The 20,299-nt window shown below is 47.6% G+C and overlaps 1 protein-coding gene across 8 annotated transcripts in view; it reads right to left on the reverse strand.

Annotated features, from left to right (window-relative positions):
• SYT6 (synaptotagmin 6) overlaps positions 1-17,242 on the reverse strand; it is a 71,590-nt gene extending 54,348 nt beyond the window's left edge. For 4 of the 8 annotated variants that reach the window (XM_043964609.1, XM_043964611.1, XM_043964608.1 and 1 more), the window contains exons 1-3: positions 17,041-17,242; positions 6,453-6,807; positions 2,937-3,495 (exon numbers count right to left, since the gene is read on the reverse strand). In XM_043964609.1, the coding sequence (XP_043820544.1) occupies positions 2,937-3,495; positions 6,453-6,807; positions 17,041-17,203 (1,077 nt within the window). In that variant the 5' untranslated portion in view covers positions 17,204-17,242. Of the gene's footprint in view, positions 1-2,936; positions 3,496-6,452; positions 6,808-14,440; positions 14,557-16,177; positions 16,345-17,040 lie in introns of those variants that run through there. The other 4 variants (XM_043964614.1, XM_043964615.1, XM_043964612.1 and 1 more) reach the window with 4 other exon arrangements.
• Positions 17,243-20,299: the final 3,057 nt, after the last annotated feature.

The raw sequence follows: 20,299 nt of genomic DNA on the forward strand, positions 1-20,299 counted from the left end.
TGGAAGGTCCTTCCAAACTAGAAAGGCTTCCTCACATATGGGCCTGACATCCTGGAGATGGGGTTGGGCTGATAGGTCAAGATGAGCCCTACTTGTCTTTGAAGTCAGACTTATAGAATATTGGAATTGGAAGGGCTCTGAAAGATCATTTATTGTAACCCTCTCCTTTTGTAGCTAGGTGGCACAATGGAGAGAGTGCTGGACCTGGAGTCAGGAAGGCCCGAGTCCAAATCCAGCCTCAGACTCTTACTAGCCATATGACCCTGGACAGGTCACTTACCCTCTGCTTGCCTCAGTTTCTTCATCTGTAAAATGAGCTGGAGAAGGAAATGGTAAACCACTCCAGTATCTTTGCCAGGAAACCCCCAAATTGGGTCATGGAGAATTGGACATAACTGAAACTACTAAACATTTCACAGATGAAGAAACAGGCCTAAAACAATGATGATTCATGTTAAAGGTCACTCAGCTAATTAGTGACAGAGCAGGGACCTGGGGGACCTCTACAGTTAGCTCTCTGTTCATTGCAGATCTGACTGAATCCCTCTCCCTCTCCCAAATCTCCTTCCTGAAGTGGGAGCAGAAAGTGGATGCCTGGAGCATAAGTATCTCGCCTCCCAACCCCTCCATTCTGTTATTGTTCACACCTCACCTCCTGCCTCTCTGTTGGGGCAGAGGCCTGTTGCTTCCTCTCAGTTCCTCTCCCCTGGGCAGGTCCCCTGCAGAGTGTATAAATAGAGGGTGGGGAGAGAGTTTCTCTCCAGGATGTATACAGTCACCATAATGGATTCTGTCCCTTGGGAGACTGAGAGGCAAGAGCAGAAACAGATGTAAACTTCCAAGTGATTTATAGACAAAAGCTCCTGGGCTCTGGGCCGAATCTGTTTGCTGTTCCTTCCTCCTTGCCTTCCCTGCCCTGCTCTGCTGCCTGTGCTATTGGGGATGCTCTGTTGGGAAGGCAGAAGGAGCAGAGGTGTTGGGAAGCCACGTATGGCTAGACAGGAGCCCTGGGGATAGGGAGAGCCATAGGTCTTTGGGAACTCCAGGCAAGCGGTATTACTCCCTCCATGATTAGCAGCTGGAGCTAACACTGCTCTGGAAGTGGTGTGTGTGTGTGTGTGTGTGTGTGTGTGTGTGTGTGTGTGTGTGTGTGTGTGTGCGCGCGCGCACGTGCATCAGTGCATGAGAGAGAGAGAGAGAGAGAGAGAGAGAGAGAGAGAGAGAGAGAGAGAGAAGATAGATGCTGCTCCAGTGTTGCCTCTTTAGGGTAGAAGCAGGGGCCATCTAGAGATTAATTAGTTTCTTTTTATTTTCTCTCTATCTCCGTCACTGTCTCTGTGTCTCTCTGCATCTGTCTGTCTGTCTCTCACCAACAATTCTTTCCTTTCCCTACCAGTTAAGGGTGTGTTCCCCAATTAATCAATCAATAAGCATTTATTAGGCACCAACTTCACACAGTTCCCTGTGCTTTGTATTGGAGATACTAAGATAATAATGAAAGAATTCCTGTCCTCAATGAGCTTATAATCCCCTTAGACCTTCATTCAATATACCTCAGTAATTCAATCCATCTTGCATTTATTGAATGTCTTCTATGAAAGAGGAAGGTTCTAGGGTGGAGAGAATTACTTCGTACCAGATGCCAGAGTGACAATAGGCAAGGGAGGGTCTCAGTTGGCAGCCACTAATGGAACCTTATCTAAACCTATGTGACTGGAGATGTTAACCCTGCCAGCATATTCAAGTTCTCCATGAGACTTAGTTACACTAAAGCAAGGAGGTCCAGCAACACTGATGATACCATATATTACCCATCACCCACCTGTATACACCACCTGACCTGTACCAAAAGGATCTGGAGATGCAATGTATACCATGCCAAAGGCACTCAGTGACACTTCTCTGCTACATGGAAGAGATTGCCACCAATGGACAAGACTGACCACATCTGGGGAAAGTAGATAACTGAAGGCCATAGGGCTTAGGACTAAAGCCTCAGGCCTGTGGCTCTTTGTGGCTAAAACATCCCACTTGAAACTCCTTCCCCTGTCTCTTTGTGAAGTTGTGCCCTTCCCTACCTTCAGAACCCTGTTTAAGATGGAGTGCCAAAAAGCCTTCTCTGAATAATCTTGATTCAATGGGATCACTTTGGCTCCTTCTCAGCCCATATGCACACAGCTCCTGATAATTCTTCTAGCTTCCACATGTTTGCACGCCACCATTCCAAATGTAATTCATTGATCTTCATTTAGATTTGTCCCTTTTTCCTATTAGACCTTAGAGCTCACCAAGAGAAGAGACCATGACTGTTCTTTATTATCTGTTTATTATCTGTTCCAAGCATTTAAAAAAACAACAATGTGATCTATGGGTATTGCTATCTGTTGATTTCACCCTACCTCTTACTCTTGTCCCTTGGGGTGCCTGAATTAAACATGCCCACTTGAAAGATGGGAGACTGGGGCAGCTAGGTGGTGCAGTGGATAGAGCACCAGCCCTGGATTCAGGAGGACCTGAGTTCAAATCTGACCTCAGATCCTTGACACTTACTAGCTGTGTGACTCTGGGCAAGTCACTTAACCCCTATTGCCTCACCAAAAAAAAAAAAAAAAAAAAAGGAAATGTAGGAGACTGAGGCCTGGTGCATAAGGAAAGGTCTCAAAATATGTGATAAGGCAGGAGCAGAGGCACCAGGATTATAATTCACTTTCTATTCCTTAACTTTTTGGCTGTTTTGGTTTCCATAACTTGGAACAGGTTCAGATGACTTTCCCAGAGCTAGCCAGGCACTCCTGGGAAGAGTCTCCAATGTCCCCTGCTTCTCCCTCCCCATTCTGGAGATTATCTAACAGACCATCAGAAAAAGGACCAGCTGTCTTCTGAGAGACGCCAAGCCCCCTCCCAAGAAACAGCAGGAAATAGAGAGAGGTACTCACGCTGGTGGCGTACTGAATGTCCTTCCAGATGGATGTCTCTCGGGACAGGTCAGAGGCCTCAAAGAGGTTGTCCAAGATAACTTCCCCAATCATATCATGGCGGGAAAAGCGGTCAAAGTCGAAGACGCTGAGATGGAGCTTGCGGTCAGCAAGCGCCTCATAAGGAACAGGGAAGTGGAAATTCTCATCAAATGTGGGATTCAAGGTCTTGCGGTGCACGCGGGTCTGCAGCTTGCATTTGCGATCAGGCAGGAGGTAGATCTTGACGTAGGGGTCTGAGCTGCCACAGAAGTCCTTGGCGGGGAGGTCAAAGGCCTTCAGGATCCGCACCACCAGGGTCTCATTCTCATAGTCGTACTTCAGGCTAAAGTTGATCTTCCCACAAGTCTTGGCAGCCTCATTTTTGCCTTCCTCACCATCCACAGACTTTTGCTTGTAAAGCTCAGGCTTGATGCGGCCAATGCTGGTAGGCTGCTCGGCGGCAGGGGGCAGGTCATTGCCGTAGTCCACACTGGAGACATGCATCTGCCGGGGCAGGTGGCGCTTAAAGGAGATGTGCCTAGGAGCAGGCAGGGAAGGGCAAAGGGAGGTCAGGTCTTCATTCAACAAGCATTTAAGTCTCTACTATGTGCAAGGCACTGAACTAGATACTGAGAAACACAGAGTTGAAATATGACTGTTCTTTGCCCTTAAGGAATTCATAATTCAACACATTTAAAATCAGTGAGCTGGGGGCAGCTAGGTGGCACAGTGGCAGTACCAGCCCTGGATTCAGGAGGACCTGAGTTCAAATCTGGCCTCAGACACTTGACACTTACTAGCTGTGTGACCCTGGGCAAGTCATGTAACCCTCATTGCCCCACAAAAAATAAAATAAAGTAAAATAAAATCAGTGAGCACACATTATTCACCCACTGTGTACACAGCATTGTGCCAGGTTCTAGGGGAGAGATACAATTTAGATAGCACATGATCACTCCTGGAATTTACAGTCTATAAAGGAGACATGACCTCGACATAAGTAATTGAGGCAGCAAGGATATCATAGTGGTTAGTGTTGGACTTGAAGTCAGGAAGTTTAAATCTTGCCTCAGATACTTACAAGCTGTGTGATCCTAGGTAAGAACATTTAACCTCTCTGGGCCTCAGTTTCCTTATATGTGAAATGGGGATAATAATAGCTACCTTGCAGGATCAAATGAGTTTGTGTGTGCGTGTGTGTATGTAGAAAACATATAGAAAGCACTTTGCAAACATTCAATGTTAACCATTAGTAGTAGAGACATGAAAGAAATATGATTCTTTTGAGGATGAAGGAGGGAAGGCTATTACCAATGGAATAGAATCAGGAAGGCTATGTGGCACAGTGAATTGAGCACTTGGAGTCAGGCCCTTGGGATCTGCTTGACTCTTGACAGTCACTAAATTTCTCAGTTTCCTCATCTGCAGTATGGGTATAATAATCATTATATCTTAGAGGCACTGTGAGAAAATTCCTGGGAAATCACAAAGTCCTCAGAAATGCATTTCTCGGGGCAGCTAGGTAGCACAGTGGATAAAGCACCGGTCCTGGATTTAGGAGGACCTGAGTTCAAATCTGGCCTCAGACACTTGACACTTACTAGCTGTGTGACTTTGGGCAAGTCACTTAACCCTCATTGCTCAGAAAAAAATGCATTTCTCAAGAAAAGAGGTGGCACTTGATTTGGACCTTAGAAATTGGGTGAGAATGCAAACAGGAGGGGATGGGGAACAGCTTGAGCAAAGGTTCAGTGGTAAAAAAACAAAGGGGTAGGGCAGTGTAAGAGAAGTAGTCCAAGCTGGGCTAGGTGGCACAAGTGGAGAGAGCATTAGGCCTGGAGTCAGGAAGGTCTGAGTCAAATCCAGACTCAGACACTTGTTAGCTGTGTGACCCTGGGCAAACCCCTATTTGCTTCAGTTGCTCACCTGCAAAATGGGGAAATGGCAAACTACTCCAGTATCTTTGCCAAGAAAACCTCACAGACTTTGTCCATGGGGGTCATGTAGAGTCAGACCCGACTGAACTATAACAGAGTATGCAGAGATGAGTAGCATTGGCTAAGTCTGGAAAGGTAGGGAGGTGCCAGATTGTGGAGGCCTTGAATATTTGAACTTATTTATTATTATTATTATTATTATTGTGTGAGGCAATTGCAGTTAACTGACTTGCCCAAGGTCACACAGTTAGTAAGTGTCAAGTGTCTGAGGCCAGATTTGAACTCAGGTCTTCCTGACTCCAGGGCCAGTATTCTATCCACTGTGCCACCTAGCTGCTCCTATATTTGAACTTAATAGGCAAGAATGAACCACTGCAGTTTTGTTTGTTTGTTTGTTTTTGTTTTTTTTTGGGGGGGGGTTGGTGGAGCAATGGGGGTTAAGTGACTTGCCCAGGGTCACACAGCTAGTAAGTGTCAAATGTCTGAGGCCGGATTTGAACTCAGGTCCTCATGAATCCAGGGCCGGTGCTTTATCCACTGGGCCACCTAGCTGCCCTCTTGTTTGTTTTTTGTGCACAGTAATGATACTAGATCTATGTAGAAGGAAAATCAATCTGGTGGTGGAGTAAAGGATAGTTTGGAACTTGGGGGAGGAAGCACATGGCAGGGACATGGGAAGAACTATTAGGAGGCTTTTGCAATAGTCCAATGGAGTGGTAATGAACCTGCACAACCTATGGGAGATAAGACAATGCAAGTAATGACATGATAAGTGAATGGAAGAAGTATAGCAAATGGCCATGAAAGCTGGGAAGAGGAAGAGAGATCCCTGTCAGCTGGAGGGAGGGAAGAAGGAAAGCTTCACACAGGAAGTGGACCCTGTGTTGGTCCATGAAAGAAGGGAAGGTTTTCAACAGGCAGAGATAGGGAGAGGGGCACCTGCAGGTGGGGGTTGGGTCCCATGCTAGTTCTAGGGTGTGCCAAGTGCAAAGACACAGAAGTGAGAGAAGACAGGAAAAGGTTAAGGCTTGAGAAAAGGAACTTTCAGATACACACAACCATAAGTCATCCCCTGACCCCTCTTACTTCCCCAAAGCCCACATTGATGAACAAGTCCAATAATTACAACTTCCACCTCTTAGCTGACCTGATGGTCTTTACATGTTTCTAAGTCACTTTCAGAAATTTCCATATTGGGGGGCAGCTAGATTACACAGTGAATAAAGCATTGGATTCAGGAGGACCTGAGTTCAAATCCAGGCTCAGACACTTGACACTTACTAGCTGTGTGACCCTGGGCAAGTCACTTAACCTTCACTGCTCCACCAAAAAAAAAAAAAGAAAGAAAAAAGAAAAAAAAAGTTTCCATATGTCTAAGGAGAACCACTTCATCCCATTCTCAAATGAGATAATAGTTGTAAAGCGCTTAGCCATAGTAGATGACCAATCAAAGCTTGTTCCCTTCCCCTTCCTCTGTACCTCCTCATAGATACAGGGGAGGGGGAGGGGAGAAAGAGAAGATTTGTGTTCGCAGGAGGCCAGAGGGTAGACTCCTTACCTGGTGGATGAGGCCGGTTCTGTGGTCTGCCGCTGCAGCCTCGTGTGACGCATGATGTGCTCCTTAACAGACATCTGCACTTCTGCCGGGATGTCTGGAGACGTGTGGCTGATCTTCACAGCTGCCTCCAGGAAGCCAAGGGTGTTGGGGTCCTTCAGCTTGTCGGCCATCGTGTCTCTGGGGCTGGGGCCGGGACTCTGGGGGGCCGCCAAGGTAGGGTTAGTGGAAGAGGGGCTGGAGGCCTCCTTGTTCCTCCAGGGCATCCAACACAGCTTCCAAAAGAGAAAGAAAAATACTGCCACCAGGGCCACGCCACACACAATAACTACCACAGCAAGGAGGCTGACGGAGGCGCCTACCAGCAGGGACAGAGCAGGCAGGGGAGACAGAGACGGACAGAAGAGAGGGGAGGAGATGGCAGAGGGGACAAGGGGGTGAGGAGTGAGGGGGGAGAGGGAACGGGGGAGGGAGCACACATGGGGGACAAAGAAAGGAGAAAAGAAAAGAGTGATCATGAGAAAGCTACCAGGTCAAAGGAAAAAAATGGTTTTTCAGCCAACTCTCAATTTTCCATCATGTGGATTATCAGCAGAAAGGGTTTTTTGCCCCATATTAGGTTGCTCTTACCACCGGGATGCCTCCTCTCCCTGAGGGTGGGGGATGTTCTTGAGGAGTGAAAAGTCAATTGAATAACAGCCTAAACAACCCATAGATTCACTGAAGAATGGAATTGCATCCCGTGTTTCTTTTGTGTCACCCACAGTGCCTAGCCTAGTGCTGCTCATGTGGAAGGCTTAATGCCATTGACTTCACTTGAAATGTGCTACTTCAGAGTGTGACATATATTACAAAATATAAGAGAAGCCCTTCCCCACTTTTTTGTGGTGCTGGCAGTAGGGATTATATGCTGTTTGAGATTATTGTTAGTATTTTTTTGTTTTGTTTTTGTTTGTTTTTAGTAAGGCAATTGGGGTTAAGTGACTTGCCCAGGGTCACACAGCTAGTGTCAAGTGTCTGAGGCCGGATTTGAACTCAGGTATTCCTGAATCCAGGGCCTGTGCTCTATCCACTGCGCCATCTAGCTGCCCCTGAGATTATTGTTAGTATTAAGCGTTGGCTCCATTCATGGAGATAATTGAGAGTCTTACTGGAAAACCTTTTCATTTAGATGTTATGGCAGGCGGCCTGAGACAGCACCCTAGAGTTACTGCTGACCCATGAAGTCAGGCCAGATAAATCCCTCCCTCCCTCTCTCCCTCCCATCAGACCTCTGGAAGAGTCCCACCTCCCACCACTCCCCAGGGAGGGGGCTTGCTAAAAGGAGAGTAAGGTAGAGAATAGAGTTTGGCTCCTAGAGACAATATTACCCATACCACCCATGTCACCCCAACATCCAAGCCAAGGGTATACCTACCACACCTTGGGTAAGTACTTACTCTGGGTAGAAGAGACCCAAGACAGAGGAGGAAAACTGAGTATCATTTTTTCCCAACCAAACCTTCAGGCAGCACTGGGACTTTATCTAAGAGCACTGACCTAGGATTCTTGTCTGAACTTTAGCAAGCATCTAGACTTGCTCTAGGCCTCCATTTCTTTATCCTTAGAATGAGGGGATTTTAGTAGATTTTTGCTATGGTCCCTTTCAACTCTAATATTCAATGATTCTCTGAATCTGAGACAATAAGAGAATGCCTAAGACTTCCTGGGAATGAGTTAAATCAGACTCCAGGGACCTGAGATGAGCCTTCCTTAGCCCTAAACCTCTTCTGTTAGAGTGACTGGGGCCAGCAAATGTCCTTCAGTCTGCAAAGCCCATTGAGCGATTCAGAAGAGAGTAGCCAAGGTGGGTTTGTACATATGGTGTTATTATGATCCAGAACACCGAGGCAATAACTCGGCTATTACACAAGCCTAAGTCATTATGTGAGGGAAATGATAAAACAACAACACATGGGCCAAAAATCCAGGGATGGGGCCCAGAGAGTGGGGAGGGCTATACTGAGGGCAGGTCTTCAGATGAACTGGGAATGGATCCTCCCCAAATGATAGCCCAACAACCTGGAAAACTGGTTTTCTGGTACCTTTTAGAAGCCACACTGCACTTTGCAAACAAAAACTCATCCAGCAACAATTCAAGGAAAAATCAGCTCAAAAGATACCCTTATTTTAAGTAGTGGGGCGTTTCAAGATACTTCACATCTGTTCCCTGTTACAGCTGTGCTGGATGTAATCCCTAAGAATATGAGTCACCTTAAAACACAAGGTATTTCTAGGACTTCATTTCCCTTTGATCATGCCTTCTTTTCTCTGATAATAATTAGAATTTTAATGTGAATGGCAGGGTGGGGAATCTATAGAACATAGAGTGCATTTAAATGTTCAGTCTGACAAAAACCTGAATCCAGATTAATTGATCTGGGTAGTTGCTATTTTGAATGCTCTCTGAAATGCATGTATCCAGGCTGTTGCTCTCAGTCTGTGACTCAAAACAAGTGGGGTTTACTTGTTAGGAATGATAACCCTAAACTCCATCCTAGTTTGATGCTAACCAAAAGGTGCTCTCTTGGGGGGAACTTCTTCAGGGAGGACTGAAGCTCACAAATTTCTGCCACAGGCAGGGTTGTTTGGCTCAGTTCAATATCAGAGAGACCAGGGTGATAGATTCAGTTCCTTTCAAGGCATCAGAACTGAAATCCAGCCAGCCTTCTCACCACTGCACTAGGTCACAAGGGGTTTGGGGTGACTGATGGCTCAAAGTCTAGGCTAGGAGGGTATACTGAATGCCACTGACAGGCCTTCCTGACACGTAACACCATCTCCAATGGACCTGTTATAGTTAACCCATTAGTACCCATATTCACCTATAGGATACAAGCAAGAAAGATTGCTACAACTCTCCCTGCACTGTGGGGATATGGGATAAGTCACACACACACACACACACACACACACACACACTCATGCACACTCATGCACACTCTCTCACACACACTCTCATGAACACATTCACACATAAATACACTCTCTCACACATACTTATACTCTCTCTCTCTCTCTCTCACACACACACACACACACACACACACACACACACACACACACACACACACACACACAGACTCCATTCATTATTCTAGAAGTCTGTTTCTTAAACAACCACCAGGAATCTTCCTGACTATTGAAGGATTCCAGGAGACAACAATTGACAGATTTGGTATTTGGAGTCAGGAGATGTTTTTTTTAATCCTTTCTCTGCTATTTACTACCAACGTGACTGCAGGCAAACATTTAATCTCTCTGGTCTCAGTTTCCTCATCTGTAAAATGAAAACTTTCAACCAGAAGTCCTTGAATGTCCCTTCTAGTCCTAAATCAATGATCTTCTATAGCACAGTGCAAGGTCTTTGGAGATATGTGCATTTTTCTGACCCAGGAGATGGGTTAGAAAAGGGAACCCAAGAAACTTGAACTTTCAGAAATTCTACAGGTTTATGGATTAAATGACCTCTAAGCTTCCTCCTAGCTCTGAAAGTCCTTGCTTCACAAATGAAGCAGACCAGAGGGGTAGAAGAAAGAGTTCTCACCTAGGAATCAGGAGACCGGACATCCTGCCCCAGTTCTGCCATTAGCTAGCTGTTTGACCTTAGCTGAATCACTTTACCCCACAGTTTTCTCATACATCAAAGTGGAGGATTGGATGTAGAACATCCAGACCTAGCTGGAACTTAGACACAGGGCAGAAATCTCTGTGATTGTTTGTCCTAAGCTTGGTAATCCCTGTGGATCCTTTTCCTTGTTGTAGTCTGCATAGGGAATGGTCCTGAGAGTCTCTGAAATGTCTTTCAATTCTGATTTTCTAATTCTGTGAGCCAACAATGTTTGGGGCTCTGTTCCTGCCTCCAAATCTGGTGGAGAAGATCCCCTCCACTCAGTGAACTAGGCAAACTTCCAGTACATCAGGACCCTCAACAGAGTCTTCTGAACCCCTCATTTCCCTGCTGTTTGCCTGGAAAGGAGCCAGTTCCTCCAAAGGCTATGAGGCCAATATCTCTTTGCCATTCACAGCAATCCCACCATGGCCAGGGTGACGGCTCTCTTATGAAACTGTCTAGGGCCTTTCTCCTCTTTCTGAAATTACATGAGGTTATTAATTAGCAGGCAAAGCCTTATCTTTCATATTGACACCTCATTCCCCAGAGACTGGCCACCACATCTCCTCCACCCTTGGCCTTAAGTTTCATCATTGCTCTTATCACTTGCTATTGTTACCATTTTTTCTAAACTGGCTTCCATGTCAGGAAAATCCATTTTGTTACAGTAATAGGCGTTCCTGCTAACAGATTATAATTGAAAAGATAAACCAGGGAGAGAAAGCAAAGGAAGGGCCTTTTTCTTGCCTTACTCTAGAGGTGGGGTGGGCTTGGCATCAGGGTCTGCCTGGGGCTTCTGGGAGACTCTTAGAGACAGACCCCACTCAAACACTACAGGGAGAATTAATGCTGCCTCTGAAGAGCAGTGCTCACATACAGACAGATACACAGAGATGGAAGTAGACTCAGAAACAATAGTTAGATATAGTGACCCAAGGAACAGAAATCTCCAGAGATGGAGATCCAGGCACAGAGCTAAGAGACACAGAGTGACAAAGACAGAATAACCAGAGGAACAGAGAAATAGACAGACTCAGAGCTAATCGACAGAGAAAGGAAGAGACCCTTAGATACAGGAACATAAATACTGACCAAGAGACAAGGGAAGACAGAGATCTTTGATGTTTTCAGAGAACAGTTGAGGTCCACAGTGAGAAGAAACTTGGACTGGTACTGCATAACTATGCCCCTTTGCCAGCCCACAAGGCAGAGATGAGCCAAGAATTAAAGGCCAGGAACAAGAGGGTGTCAGAGAATAGAAATTAATTCCCTAAAGCTCACAGAATCTTTCCAGGGTGGATGACCTCCGTGCCCCAAGCCCTGAAGCCCTTCCCTAGGGTTAGTCTCCCTCCTCTGGAAAAGTAAAGAGGCTGCAAATCAGCCTCCAGACCACCAGGCAATTGGCCAAATGCTCTCTAGAATAGGCCAACTCTGGTTTCCTCTGAAAAGCAAGGGTGTATGTATATATGTGTGTGTTTGTATGTGTGCATATGTGTGTGCACTCCTGTATGAAGGGACATGGGAGAGCAATAGTGTGTGGAAGAGGAGGGATGGGGGTAGGGGCTTGTCTTATTCCGAGGCTCTCAGATTCAGCTCATTAATAAAATGGTCCATTTGACTTGCAAATTCACTAGGAGAACCCAGTGTAATTAAAATTCAGGGTTTTGGGGGGTTGAGTGTTTGCTGTCTTTCACTTCTTCCAGAGATCCAGGCCTGAGTTACCAGTGGGGATAATTAGCAGAGTCCAAACAGAGAAGAGATGAAGGCTCCCCGATGAAGCTATGATGAGGGAAGACAATAGTGGGCTAATTACTGAAACACTGAGCTTTATGACTCCATGCCTGCTCCCACCATCATTAAGGGGATTCATAGACAAATAGGAGACTAATGTGAGGAGTTATATTTAATAGAGCTCTGGCTGTAATTTAGCAATTATTAGTATTATTATTTTTGGCAGATTGCAGTGAAAAGCTTTCTGTCAGCTCAGCCACTACTTATAGCCCTAAAGTTGGGGATTAAGGGGAGAGGTAGGAAAAGAGTGGGATTGAGAGACTGGCAGGGGGAAAGAAAGAAAGAGAGAAGGAAGGAGGGAGGGAGGGGAGCAGGGAGGAGAGAAAGGAGAGAAAAAGGGAGGAAGGAAGGAAGAAGGGAGAAAAGAAAGAAAGAAGTAAAGAAAGAAAAAGGAAGAGAAATATGGAGGTAGGTAGGTGGCTTATTGAATAGAGTGCTATACCCAAAACTAGTTTAAATCCTGCCTCAGATATATATTAGCTGTGTGACCTTGGGCAAGTCACTTAATTTTTCTTCACCTCAGTTTCCTCATCTATAAAATGGGGACAATAGTCCCTATGTGACTGGGTTGTTATGAGGATCAATTGAGATAAGACATGTAAAGCACTATTTAATGCTGGCTATTATTAAAAAGTGAAGGAAACATGGAAAGACAGTGAAAGACTAGTGGTCATGTTCCTGTCCACCTGCAATTGACATCAGTGAGAAAAAGGCCTTTGTGGGTCTTTAGACAAGATATCAAGCAGAGATTTACCCTCAGAAGTCACTAAGTCACAGGGTAGAAGTGTACATGAGGAAATCAAGAGCTAACGGTCGGACCTACATGCCTCTTCTCCTCCAAAGGCTCTGTATTTTAATTACTAACCGAAAAGAAAATGCATTCCTAAGAGTCTGCCTCTTTCTGAGACAGGACCAGATAGAGCTTTGGGTCTGCTCCATCCATGTCTACATCTTAGTGATCATCCTGGCATGTGACACCAACCCTAAAAGGTTCTGTCCCAAACCCTAACTATAAACAGCAGTCCAACCTACCCTCGATGAATGCAGAAGAGGGAAGAGAATTAAAGACTTAACTCTACAATGGGGCATTCTTAGCCCAACATTCCTTATACTAAAGCAGGGGTCCTTAATCTAGCATCTGTAATTAAAAAATATTTTAATAACTTTCAATATAATTGGTTATCTTTGTAATTCCATATGTTTTGCTTTATGCTCATGACACAAAAAAGGTCAAGAACCCTGTCTTGAAGTTTCGACCACCTCCCCATAGGGAGATCAGAAGACTAGGTGTTCTACAGGAGGACCTGAGTTCAAATCCAGCTTCAAACTCTTGACACTTACTAGCTGTGTGACCCTGGGCAAGTCACTTAACCCTGATTGCCTCACTCCACCCCACCCCTAAAAAAAAGAAGACTAGGTGTTCTAAAACATACCACTATCAGGTCATGAGTTCTAGAATTCTGGAAAACAAAACTTTTGGAGAAGGACCATCACTCTTCCAGGTTCTCTAGGCTCCTGACGCTGGGTCTCGTCTCTTAATTCTTCAAGGAGCCATGCTTTCATAATCCTGGGCTGTTTGTCCACAAGGAAGATTACAATCCCTCTCCAGATTAACAGATAGTTTTAGAGAGCAGCTAGAGCCAAAAAACCATACACATCACATGGCCAGTCTGAATTTAGGCTGGCTGGTCTTTAAACAGGAGATAGTCTGTCACTAGAGTGGTACTTGAAGAATCCTTTTCGGCTTAATAAAAATCTGTCAAAGTTTGTGTTCACCTTTGTGGACCTAGGGTCTCTCCCATGCCACATGAGGCACGTAAATAGGAATTAAAGAAGTCTTTACTTCCAGAAGGGAAAATTGAAAGAGTCTTCCTTTGTAGGACACTGACAGAGCTTTTGGTCATAAAGTTACGGAAATAGGGATGTGAGTTTTTTAATCAAATTGTTTTGCATGCAATTTGCCATCACCAACTAAGAAAGCTTGTCCAAGTTAGAAAGGGCCAGGTTCAAAGACAGGGAGGTGAAGAAGAAGTTATTTCTGGAGTCATTAGACAAATGAATAAAAAATCACAAACATTCTCCTCATTACCACCCGCAGCAAACACTACCAAATCCCAAATCTGTTCTCTCTGATGGACAGAGACAGACTCAGAGGCCTAAAGACCCAGAGGAAACCAGAAGTGGAAAGAGATTTTTGAGATGGAAAGCTAAACCCTGATCTGAATTGCAAAGCTATGCCCTCCCTAAATCAAGCCCCCTCCCCCAGTCCCCCAGCTCTGCCTGGGGCTGTCAGTGACTCAGCAGCTAAAGTTGCCCCCAGGGGGAGAACTCAAACTTGCTTTCTGAAGCAACCAGGAGAACAAACCAGATTCACCTTCAAAACCTCCCCCAAGTATTTGTCCCTCTCCCCCCCCCCAATTAGTTTAGGTCTTAGCCATCTACACAAAAGGGCGCTCTTTCTTTAAAGGCCTCCTGGGCAGGGCTAACATACAGGATCCATTCTACGTCCCATCTCCCATCCTCTGACTGTCAGCAAACTTTAACTCACATCCATCCCTCTGGCTGCTGGTAGTTCAGCTGCAACCCTCAGTGGATAAGGAGGGCTGGTCTTTTTCCTCTGTAGAAAAATGGAAGTCAGTCATCCCTCAGCTTCCTCTCTCTGAGAAGGGTCAGTGAGAGGAAACAAGGTTCCAGAGGATGACAGGTGGCTTTGTGGAACAGGCCTCAAAAGGAGAGTGATTTTGAGAGGAAGGCTGCGATTGGAGGATTGGGAGGGAGGTACTGAGAGATTGTAGAACTGATGGAGGAAATTGGATGAAAGTCAGGATGTATTTACTTGTGGGATGGGGGTCTCCCCAATCCAAGGTATATCTTTGGTCAGCATGCAAACTCTATCCAAAAGCAATATGGAATTGTTCAGTCTTAAGGGATGGGGCCCCAAGAGACTAGAGACAGAAGAAGAGGAAATATAGTGAAAAGAGAGCAGGCTTAGTCCTCAGAGGACTTCGGTTCAAATCCTTCCCCAGTCACTTTCAATCTATGTGACCTTGGACAAATCACTCAACTTCTCTCGGCCTCAGTTTCCTTATCTGCAAAATAAGAAGGTTGGGCTAGATGCCTTCTAAGGTCCTTTCCAGTTCTAAATTTGTGAATCTATGACTCTATATCCTATATCATAATCACCATCAGAAGCACCATCATACAGCATACAGTATACATTGTCTCCTTTACCATGTGGCTATTTATTGTCTAGAAGTTCTTTCTAATGTCTAACTTCAGTTCCTTCTGCAGCAGTATCAACCCATTAATTAAGGATTCAGTAGATACGGAGTACAGCGCCCCCTTCCAGCCATCCGGGCCGAACTAAGCTTGAGCTGACCCAAATCTTAGACGCAGCCCCCCCCCCCCCCCCCCCCCCCCCCCGCCCAGCACCGAGTGAGTGATCCCAGCTCTCAAGCCTCCGGGTCTTTTTGGATTTCTCACCTTTGACCCAGAGGAACAGAAGCAAGAAACATAAGCCCAAGTTCCCCGTCCCAGCCAGCACAGAGCAAAACCCCACAGTCACCCTTTGCTAACAAGGATGGGGCTAGGGGTTCTTAGCTTCAATTTCTCCAAGGATGGGGGATGGGGAGAGGGGGAGCGTGGGAATTAAATTCCAGCTTCTCTCCTACCCCTTGCCCCACTTCTTGGCTTGCACCTACCTACTAGCACCGTGTTGACATGGTGGCGAGGCCTTGAGAGATTTCCCCCATTGCTCCACTATAACCCCCATCCCTCCAGGGACTTAGGAGAGGGAGGTGGGGGTTAGGGAGCTGAGACAGACCCCCGTCTCCTTTTCATCTCTGTAGAATTTCCCGACACCCCCTCCCAGCCAACCCCAGTTCCCCACTGAGAGTCTCGGCTACCAGCAGGTGGGGGGCCGACCTCGAATCTCCTCGCCCCTTCCGAGTCCCCCCACCTTCGTCTTATACCCTGCTGTGCTGTCTCCCCACCAGATGTTGGAATCCGGACAAAGAATCAACATCTGCAGACCAAGGGCTGAGAGATTGGGGGGGGGGGGTTGACTGCAGGAAGCTCATCAGGTCGTCAGAAAGCCAGGTAAACGCCCCCTCCTACTCTAGACCCAGTACTTCCCCCCCAACCTCTGGCACCACAAAGTCCCCCATGGTGTCTAGATTGCCCGACAGCCCACTGTCGCGACTCCGCCAAGCCACTGCGGCCGCGCGCCGGGCCCCAGCGTAGGGGCTCTCGGCTCCGGGCTCCGGGCTCCGGGCTCGGGACTCACCCGGCTCGGGTTCCCGCTTTGGCTCCGAAGCCTCTCTGGGGCCGGCTCTGGGTTTCGGGTCCTGGGGGCTACTGGAACTAAGACGCCCGGTTCGGAAAGTCAGAGAGGAACCGGCTCAGTCCCCGCACCGGCCCCGAGTCCGAGTGAGTCACGGAGAGAGCGCGAGCGAGTTATAGAGGTGGTGGTGGTAGGGGGTGGGACGGGGACGCGGAGACACCCTCCCCCCTCCTCTTCCCCCGCCCCCCCGCAGGGACGGAGAAATAGAGCCAGAGAGAGGCATTGGTACACAAAACCTGAGAGCGAGACAGTCAACTCAAGTTTCTCGCTACCATGGGGGACTGGGGGGTGGGGGTGGGGGGTGGAGGGGGGAAGGTAGTTGAACCTCTCCGAGACGGATATGGAGAAAGAGAGACAGAGACACAAACCTCTCTGCAACTGGGGAGGTCTGTTCATCTCTTCCTCTGACCTTTTTCCGGGGTATTTTGCCTTCTCTTTGTGGGAAGAGAATCTCCCCACCCTACAGGAGGAAACTGAGGCACTAAGGTAGGGCTATTTCCCAGAGTTGGAAAGGGTCCTCGAACGAAACTCAAGGTCTGGCTCCACACTAGGGGCTTCCCGAATCGCACTCGGAGGGTAGGAAGACACCCCCTCCTCCAACTCCACTCCCCAGGACCCTCTTTACTGACACTGGCAAGATCTGAATCCAGATCTAAGGGAATGGGTGAGAAGAAAGGTTAGCTCCTTCCTCTTCAATCTAAGCTTTTCTCTTAGGGGAGGGAAGGGTATCAAGAAAGAGAGGCTCCAGATTAGGAAGAGGGGCTGTGGTAGGGAAAGGTGGGGAGGGCGCAGGGTCGCCCAGTTACCTGTATCAGCAGAACTCGGACTCCGCTCGGGGGGCTGCAGCTCGAAACTCCGACAAGTCTCCAAGTCCAGACCCTGCGGGGGCGGCTGCCCCTGACATAGCGAGGCCAGGATACCCAGCGCCGCCTGGCACCTCGCCTCCTCGGACCCCCCCACCCTGCTCATGCCCCGAACCCTCCCCCCTTCCCTGCTTAGCGCACTGTGGGTTAGTCCCGTCCCGCCCAGCTCCCTGCAGCTGCTCCAGGTCCCTAACTGCTGTCGGGCTGGGGCGGGACAGGGCGGGTCCGCTAGAAGACCCTCCCCCAAACAGCTCCAGGCGAGTCACTGCACTCGCATTCCCTGTCTAGGCTTTTAACCACTTCTCTACGGGGTCTCCGCCCCTCAGTGAGATACAGACTCTACAGAGAAATTCAGTTCCCCCTTGTCAGCCCCCTCATTACGTTTGGTGTCCGGCCAGATCCTGGTCCCAGTACTGTGTCATTGGGGAATGGGTTGGTGCCACGGAGGCTGAAGGAGAAGAGAATAAAGGGTGATTGAGCCCAGCACTAGTAGGATCCTAAGGGCATGTCTTCCCAAGAGAGGGACCCATGGTTCCCAGGTCTCAAAAAGGGCAGGATTGAGGGAGGGGCTCGGACCGCCGGGCAACGGAAGTTGGTTAAACTTGCAGTATTTTTTTTTATAAGAGGGAAATCTATCCTAGCCCCAGAACTGTGGAGCTAGGGTAGAGAGTGGGGTTCAGGGGCTTTTAGAGCCCCGCAATCGGCTGGTCGCGTCACCCACTCGTTGCTATGGCGACAGGAGGCATCGGCTGTCTCTCTCCATGGCAACGGGAAGGAAAAGTTTCAGGAGAAATTGGGGAGGGGGGGAGACGACACTTCATCAGATCGTCTTTTTTCAAGTCTGTCCCCCTCCTTCGCCATCGAATCGCACCTTATTTCCCATATGTCTTCAGGAAGCTTCAACATAAAGATAGAAATAGACTGAAAATATAACGGGAGGGCTTGAGGTGAGACAAAACGAAGAACTTCCCTACGGTGCGAACTGTGAGATGAAGCACCAGCTAGGGTGGCTAAATGAGTATAGGACGTTTCCACTCGTTTACCGCCCCCCCCCCCTTTCTGGAGCTAGATCTCTCGGTTCTGGAGAGCCACGCTGCGGCTGCTTGACGGCATGGGTTAGGGGAGGAGCCACTTTGTCCAGAGACAGGGGCATGGATGAGATGTGGTGTGAATCTCTTCTTCAGTTGAATACGATTCCTTTTGCTCGGAGTGGAAGCGAGGTTCAGTGCCTGGCATTTGAAGCCATGGTCTCCACTTCCTTTCCTAGCGGTTGAAAGTCATTCTTTGGCGGTAGCATCCGGAAGCCACGGGTTGGCTTGTTCCTGGGTTGGTTGGGGGAGGAGGGTCTTTACTTCTAATTAACACACTAATTGGAAGTGGCTCCGGCGGTGACTCACGTTCCGGAGCTTTGAGATTCTCGGCGAGGGCTTTTGGCGGTAACAACTGCACGCGCCATCTGTGAGCCCCTTTATCCCACCACCCCTCCCCCGCCGCACCCCAAGCAGACCCTTTTGAAGTGCAGGCTCCCCTCTGTCCCTCCTCCCGTTCCCATAAGAGTCCCCCCATTTCCCATCTGGGTATGCAGTTTCATCGCAGAAACTAGAGAAAAAGACTTCATCGGTCTGTTGAGGTTTCCTGGTGCTTACCCCACCGGGGACCCACCTCTGTCCAGGGTGCTGATGAATTTTTTTTTTTTTTTTAAAGAACAGCCTGGAGCTGAGTTCACAATGTGATTTGACTAGCTAGGTACGTGATGACTGGGAAGGGACCACATTTCTTCTACCTTGTCCCTTAAGTAGGGGTGATAAGAGTTGTGGGGTTGGGAGGTGAGGAAGGATGTGGAGGGAATTGAGAAACTAAAGGGAGGTGGTCATGCTGCAGGATTGTCAACTCCAACACACCCTAAAATCAGGGCAGTCTTCCTTACTGGAGGGGAGGTTTGGTGACATTTTACTGTTTAAAGCCAGGCAAGGCCGTGGTGTGTGTGTGTGTGTGTGTGTGTGTGTGTGTGTGTGTGTGTGTGTGTGTGTGTGTGTGTGTTCGGTGTTCTGGTGTGACCCATGCCTGTAGGTGTTTCTAAGGCTCAACTAAAGTGTTAAGAGAACCTGTTTGGATCTCCTCCACTTCCAGACCCTAGCAATTCAGAGATTGGAATTCACGGACTCAAACCCCCACCCCCACCCCTCCTCAAACCCCAGCAAACTGCTCATTAGCTTCTTTGTATTTGTATTTATGTATTTATGTATTTATGTAAAATAGTAGTGGAGAGAGGTTCACCTCATCTTTACAGCAATGCTACTATTCTCAGATTTCTCCTCCCCCTCCCCAGTTACAGGAGAAATTGGGAGAACAAAGCTCTTGTTTTGCTTTTCCAGGGAGTGAAACAACACAGGACCGCACCAACAGCCAAGGCCTGTGATGCAGGGAAATCAATATTTTGCTTACAACTAGTCAGGGAATTTGCATCTAAACAGAAGGCTAAGGAGCCTTTTCGGAGCAGAGCAGGCAGCAGGAGCCACAGAGAGCAGAGAATTAACAGATAATTTCTCATTGTTCCTGGATTCATCCCCCACACCAGGCAGCTGGGACCTGCAGTGTCTCCTGCGGTCACAGCAGCAGCCAGGACCTGGTATTTCTCAGCTTAAATGGGAAAAAGCATTTGCCCTGACACTGCTGTAGGAAAGGACTAAAGGCTCTGATACTCCTATGGTCATGTCAATAGCTATTGGATGTGTGTGTGTGTGTGTGTGTGTGTGTGTGTGTGTGTGTGTGACAGAGAGATGGTTAGAGATCTCTGAGACAGAAACAGAGTTTGTGAAATAACTCTTGTGTCTGTGACTACAATAACCATAATTTTGTCTTTCCTTCCTTCCTTCCTTCCTTCCTTCCTTCCTTCCTTCCTTCCTTCCTTCCTTCCTTCCTTCCTTCCTTCCTTCCTTCCTTCCTTCCTTCCTTCCTTCCTTCTTTCTTTCTTTCTTTCTTTCTTTCTTTCTTTTTTTCTTTCTTTCTGGCAATGGGGGTTAAGTGACTTGCCCAGGGTCACACAGCTAGTAAGTGTCAAGTGTCTGAGGCTGGATTTGAACTCAGGTACTCCTGAATCTAGGTCAGGTGCTTTTATCCACTGAGCCACCTATCTGCCCCCTTTAGTCAAGTCTTGAGAGTGGGGTGGGGCAGGGATCTAGTTGCTTGTCCCCAAACCCAC

Source organism: Dromiciops gliroides, chromosome 4, assembly GCF_019393635.1.
Source record: "Dromiciops gliroides isolate mDroGli1 chromosome 4, mDroGli1.pri, whole genome shotgun sequence".
Lineage (NCBI taxonomy): Eukaryota > Metazoa > Chordata > Mammalia > Microbiotheria > Microbiotheriidae > Dromiciops > Dromiciops gliroides.